Raw genomic sequence first — 6,221 nt, 5'->3', positions numbered from 1 at the left:
TTCGAGTGCTCGGTGCACGGTATCGAGCTCGTCGGCGTCAATGGCGGAGCGGATGTTCGGGTCGCTGGCGTTGTAGGTGAAGGAGGGCTCGGGGTAGGGGGAACGGGGCGCGCACGAGCACCGCGAGAGCGTGAGGATGCTCCTAGGGTAGCTGTCGTGCTCGGTCTCCCTCTGGGCTGGCCGGTCCGCGGTGAGCCCGAGCTCGCCGGCGGCGGCGCAGAAGGGGAAACGGCGACAGAAAGGGTCTGGGTTCGATTCCGCGCGCGTGGAGCTTAAATGGAGGGTGGAGAAGCTTGTGGGGTGGTCGGATGGAGCAATGCAGGGCCGGGGTGGCTGGTTCGCGCGAGCTAGATCTCGCCGGCCATGGCGGACGGTGGGAGGAGGAAGAATGGGGAGAAGCCGCGCAACGGCGGGGCTCTGGGGGTCTTTATAGGCCAGAGAGCACCTGGGCGAGTGGAGTGGCGCCTGGGGAAGGTTGATTCGGTCCGGGGTGGCTCGACGGCGGGCTGGCGGAGCGAGCGGGCGGCGCTGCGCATGGCGGGGCGTCGTGTCGGCTCGGGAGAGCGCCTGGGACATGTGTGAGCGGGGGAAGGTGCCAAGGGGCAAGCCAGATGGCGCTGGAGGGCTCCCCGTGTCCATTTGGCCGCGGACGCGCCGTGGACGAGGTTCACCGGCGGCGTACAGCGGGCGGCGGGCGAAACAGAGGAACCGGGAGGAGAGAGATGGAGGTGAGGGCATATCTGCGATTTCTGAAAATTCAGGGACCTCTCGGTACACTAAAAATATCTCCTACTCATAGGGCTCAAAAGAAAAAGTATTGAATACCAATTTTGCATAATTTTTTAAGATCTACAACTTTCGTGTTATGCAAATTTTCATTCAAAACTCACATTTTGAACTATTTGTAAATTTGCAAACTTGCACAAAAGGGCTTTGGTTTTATTCAGTTTTTGATTTTTTTTTGGCTGAAGTTCAATTGAGCACATGTCCATTGAAGTACCTCTCATGAGCCAACTAAAATTTTGTGCACATTTTTGAATTGAAATTTGAGTAGTTTTTCAGTCTTTTTTCTTTCTCCTTTAATTTCTTTTGTATACTTTGACTTTTATTTGACCCCTTTTCTTTGAATTAATTTCCCCCACCTTTCTTTTAAATTTAAGTAAGGTACAGTGATGGTGTTTAAGTGTACTGACACCCGAGGTGTCACAATGGGACCCACCACCCACTCCCACCTTCTGGATCTTCCCGCACTCCCACCTGCTCCTTTCCCCCCTCCCCTCCCCTCCCGATCCAATCCCGCTGACTCCGCCCCTCCCTTTTTCCGATCCCCTCTTCCTCTTCCCCACTCCGAGCGGCAACGGCGGGCAGCAGTTGGCGGAGGCGGCTCCTGGCGCGGCGGCGCGCTCACTTCCCTCCCCATTCCCTTTTTCCCTTTCCTTCCACACTGCCTGCTCTCTCCATGGTGGCGGCGGGATAGAGGCGGCCCGGCGGTGGGCCTGCCTCGGGGCGGAGCGGCACGATGGCGGGGACTGCGAGCAGCGACGGCAGGTACCGCGAGCGGCGGCAGCGGAGCGGGCGGAGGGGAGCGGAGCGGACGGGGGGAGCACCGCGGCGGCGGGCTCCTCCGTCTCTCTCCGGCGGCCCCGGATCCGCGGCGGCAGCAGCTCGCGGCCCCGGATCCGCGCCCCCCGCCACCGGAGCCACAGCGGGGAGGCGGCGAGCTGCCGCGCGCCAGGCAACTTTTTTTTTGCAAATTTTTTTTCTTTTGATGCAATTTTTTTTCTATAAGCATTTTTTTCGATGCAAAATTTTTTTTGTTCTGAATGTAAATTATTTTTTTCAAAATTTCTCAATTTTGCCTCTCAAATTTTTGTTTCTAACTTTTTTTTCGTCAAAAAATTTTCTCTCTCCAAAATTTCTCTTACAAAAAAATTTCCAAAATCGAAAAACGACAAAAAAATTACTAAAAATGGAAGAAAAAAAACAACAGTCGAGAGATCGACAGTAGGGAGCCCCTCCCTACGGTCAACCGTAAATTAGCGAGACCCGGTGGGGGAACCTGATTCCTGAGCTGCACCGACGGGTGCTGAACTTTTGTGAACATCTGTAATTTCGTTAAATTCGGGTTTGGCCCATAGTGGAAAAAAATATACATCTCTTATTTCAGTACACAGTTGCATATAGACATCGCCAAACTGATACACAAAAGCTCCTAATAAGCACTAGCTACCGCGAAGGTCGATCTGTCGGGATACTGCGCAGTGACAGGATGAGTTCTTTTAATTACGCTGGCCCCGGAACATGTTTATTACCTCCGTAGGAACGACATCTCAGTTGCCCCTCGCCGCCGCTGGCCCGCGGCGCGCTCCGGGAGCTTCGCCTCCGTCGCGTTGGCCCGCACCTCCCTCGCCCCCGGCGGCCTTGTTAGCCGCCCCCGCCGCGTCCGGTAGCGCCGGCGCCGCTTCGGCGACTGCGTACTGCCCTACCACCTGCACACCAGAACCAAACATTAGAGCACGCATAAGCATGCGCGGTCTTGGCTCGCAACCTCATCATCATCTGCACAAGCCTGGGCGAAGACCACAACGACATACCTGGCCTGCGACGAACTCGGTGACGATGCGTCCGCCGGGCACGGCGTCCTGGGTGACGTTGATCCCGTGCTTGGCGGCGGCGTCGCTGGCCTGGCCGGGCCGCACGGCGCCGACGGCCTCGTTGTACTGGGCCGCCCACTCCATGAAGGCCGCGGCGCTGAACCCGCCGCCGCTCTCCTGCGGGACCTGCACGCCCGGCACGCTGTCCTCGGCGGAGCGCATGGCCGCCGCGTCGCGCGGCGCGATGGGCTGCGCGGCCAGCTCGCCCTTCACGGCGAAGGCGTCGCCGTACTTGATGGGCTCCTGCTGCGGGGCGGCCGCCGCCGGGGCCTTGTTGCCCTGCTGCCCCTGGCGGAGCTCCTTATCTTCCCTTCTCGGCTGCGGCTGCGCCATGGCTACACGCCTAGACCACCCCACTGCTCTTCCTCCTGCTTCGTCCAGGCTCAACAAGCTGCTGCACTAGATGATCGGCAAGCTACCTCTCAGAACACAAGCTAAGGGATTCGTGTTGGGTGAAGGCTAAACTGTTGCTTTCTGAATGGTTACTTATATAGAGTTGCTCGAGCGAGACACCTGTTCCGCCATTGACGGCGGCTAGATAGATTTTTGTGGCTACAGTAGCCACTGAGTTCAGCTGCCCCTGCACATAGTCGCCTGCGCCTTCGTCTTGTTCGGTGTACGTGGAGGCGTCGGGTGGCTGGAATCGAGAGAGGTCGGTACGGGCATCCGTGCTGGCTAGGTTGGGTTGGTGCGACGGTGCGCGAGCGGCGCACGGCCTCGATCGAGTCGTCGGGGCGTACATGACCCCCGGTAAAGCTGCACGTGTATCGGCAACTTTGTGCAGGTGGCGCACTCGTGTCGCCGCATCAAGAACGTACCATATATTTGTCTTGGAACGATTATCCTGTGGTGTCAATAATCTCTCCCTGTCCTCAATTTCGAAATTGTGCTGCAATAATCCAATACTGAATGCGGACCGGGGGCGGAGTCTATTTTTCCACCGCGCGTACTGTTTTCTCTCTTCCTCGGACCTCGTGATGGCGATAGGAGCTGCGGCCCTTTTGAATTCTGATACAGTAGCATTTTTGTTATTATTTAGTTATTAATATTTAATTATAGACTAATTAGATTTAAAAGATTCATCTTGTCGTTTACAGTTAAACTATGTAATGATTTATTTTTTCAATTATATTTACTACTCCATGCATATGTCTGAAGAATCGATGTGATTGGTACCGCAGAAATTTTTTTGAGAATAAACATCAAGCTGCGGGTGGCAAGAAAGACCCAAGATCCAAAGATTCCATGCATTCATAATTTTAAAAAGAAGTTGGGGTGGTAGGAAAGACCGGTCGCGGTAAAGGGCGGAGGTGTTAGGCTGAGGCCTGCCCGCATTCGTCATATTGTTAAGCTAACTAGTAGGGTGCACGTGCGACATCGCACGTGTCCGAAAAAAAATATTGCAAAAAATAACTACACTGAATTTTAGTTGCAACAAGCATTTTTAAGAATCTATAAATGGTGAAAACAAGAAACAAGGTCTCAATTGTGGTGAAAATAGACAAGATACTCAGAACATGAAAAACTATATAATTATAAAAGTAGATAAATGGTATGTATAAGATAGTGTATAATAGAATGTATAAGTATATAGTTACAAAAATTGTTCGAAACATGATACCGTTATGAACACGGCTACTTTTTTGATAATACATTGTGTTCTATTCACTGCACAGTGAAGATGCACGTATTTAAAGTCAAATTATTTAAAAATAAATTGGATGACATCAAATAACTAAAAACTATCATAAATAAATTCAGCATGGCTAAAACATAAAATAAGCTGATTAATTCCTCGGATCATATATTGTTTTTTTAAGGAATTCATTAATACAAATATCTGCACACAGTTAAGTCTGGGGAGTCAGGTTTGGGTAGCATGTAAATGAAGAGATAAAAAAGAATTTTATAAGATTGAATTATCAATGCGATATTTTCCCATGATCTGAAAAGAATTAAACCTATCTGAAAACTAACATATGAAAAAAAAAATCTGAAAACAAACATATAGAAATAAACATGACTTTAAAAGTGCACATCAAGGCAACTCAAGTGAATTTTGCACACCAAAAATACCAACACTAATAGCTTGTCAATGTACAATCTTATCAATACTTCTAAACTCTCGGTTCAAATAATCACATATTACATGATCGAGATCATCCTCCCACAGTATATCTCAATGGAGAGTGCCAGACACTCTTTTTCGCCCACCCATTCAATAGGGAAAGAAGTGTTTTCAATGCATCGAGAAAAAAATTTGAAGAAAAAAAAAACATTATGGCAAGTAGAATGCCATCCCTCTACGCTTTCCATGATGTCCTGGCGCTGCCTTGAAATGCTGACATAGGGAGAAATTAATACATTGACTACACCACATGTAGACCAGTCAAACGACATTTCATCCTCTAAGCTAATGTATAGAAAGCAAATTCACCTCACAGAAAGCATAATGCTCCTCTTCCTAGTTCCTACAAAAGGTACAGCATGTGGTCAGGTATCCAATGCTCCATCAATTGATAGTAAAGTTCAGATTTCAGATAGGAGTGACCAAATATTGTATCAAAAAAGGCAGATTTGAACTAAATAATAAAACAGGAATGTCAAGTACTGCAAAGGAGAACGAAACAGTGTCAGTATTGCATATTGCATCCGCGCCGGCCCGTTTCAAATCTCGCCGGCCGCCTCCTCTCACCCCGAAGGGCTGCCGCCGCGAACCCTAGTGCCGCCGTCGTCGCGCTCGACGCCCGCCGCCGTCGCGCTCGGATCCCGCCACCGTCACTCTCGACGCCCGCCGCCGTCCTCGCCCTCGACAACCGCCGCCGTTGCTCGGAGCCCGCTGCAACCCCTGCGCCGCCCCTCCGCCACTCATGTGCCACCCCGGTACGCCTCCCTCCGCCTCCTCCTCTAGCAGCGCCACTCGATTGGAGCGGGCGCCCGTGCGCGCTGGCCCTGCCTGCGGGCTTTCTACGCCACGCCGCCGGCCGGCCGCAGGCATGCGGGCCCAGTGCCGCCATGCCGGCAATGGCCATGGCCATGCCGACCATGGGGCTGGCCGGGCCTCCCACTGACTGTTGGGGCCCGGCTGTGAGCCCTTGTTTTTTTATTTGAACCAAAATGAGTAGATCACTTGGTACCCAAAATTGCAGCTCCAGTATAGTAGCATGGATTAATGAGAACTGAATTAATGAGAAATGAATATTGGGAATTGAGAACTGAATTAATGAATGTGTTTAGGTTCAGGAGTCAGGAGTTCACTCCTGAACTTTGTACTCTATTTCCTCCTGACCTTTTTACTCTATTTTCTTCTCCTTATTGATTATTGAAATGAAATGCAATTCTCCTGCATGGTTCGAGAAAAAAAACTGGCTTACTGAATATTCTATTCACATAGCATATCTGTGTTGTTTTTTTATCTTGTGGAGTTTCACTTGGAGGGTTATATAGTGACAAGCTTACTAGTTACCTTCAATTGTTTTCAGAATAATTTGTTGATCATATTATTTACTGAATATTGTGTATTGAGTTACTACAACAATATATAGTTCTGATCTTCGTTCCTTGAAG

The 6,221-nt window shown here is 50.4% G+C and overlaps 1 protein-coding gene and 1 long non-coding RNA gene across 2 annotated transcripts; both read right to left on the bottom strand.

Moving 5' to 3' along the window:
* Positions 1 to 2,092: 2,092 nt before the first annotated feature.
* LOC120712143 (late embryogenesis abundant protein D-34-like) lies at positions 2,093 to 3,222 on the bottom strand. The gene is made up of 2 exons (XM_039997861.1): positions 2,595 to 3,222; positions 2,093 to 2,489 (listed from the first exon to the last, which is right to left on the bottom strand). Exons 1-2 carry the CDS (start codon positions 2,985 to 2,987, stop codon positions 2,331 to 2,333), a joined length of 552 nt encoding a protein of 183 aa, XP_039853795.1. The 5' UTR covers positions 2,988 to 3,222; the 3' UTR covers positions 2,093 to 2,330.
* Positions 3,223 to 4,698: 1,476 nt separating this feature from the next.
* Positions 4,699 to 5,304, bottom strand: LOC120639154. Its single transcript, XR_005661292.1, has 2 exons — positions 5,092 to 5,304; positions 4,699 to 4,995 (listed from the first exon to the last, which is right to left on the bottom strand). It is a non-coding gene; the product is annotated as an uncharacterized LOC120639154 (long non-coding RNA).
* Between the last annotated feature and the right edge of the window lie 917 nt (positions 5,305 to 6,221).

Source organism: Panicum virgatum, chromosome 6K (genome assembly GCF_016808335.1).
Source record: "Panicum virgatum strain AP13 chromosome 6K, P.virgatum_v5, whole genome shotgun sequence".
NCBI classification, from domain to species: Eukaryota; Viridiplantae; Streptophyta; class Magnoliopsida; order Poales; family Poaceae; genus Panicum; species Panicum virgatum.
The sequence above is the reverse complement of the archived record's forward strand: the minus strand, read 5'-3'. Positions and strand labels throughout refer to the sequence as shown.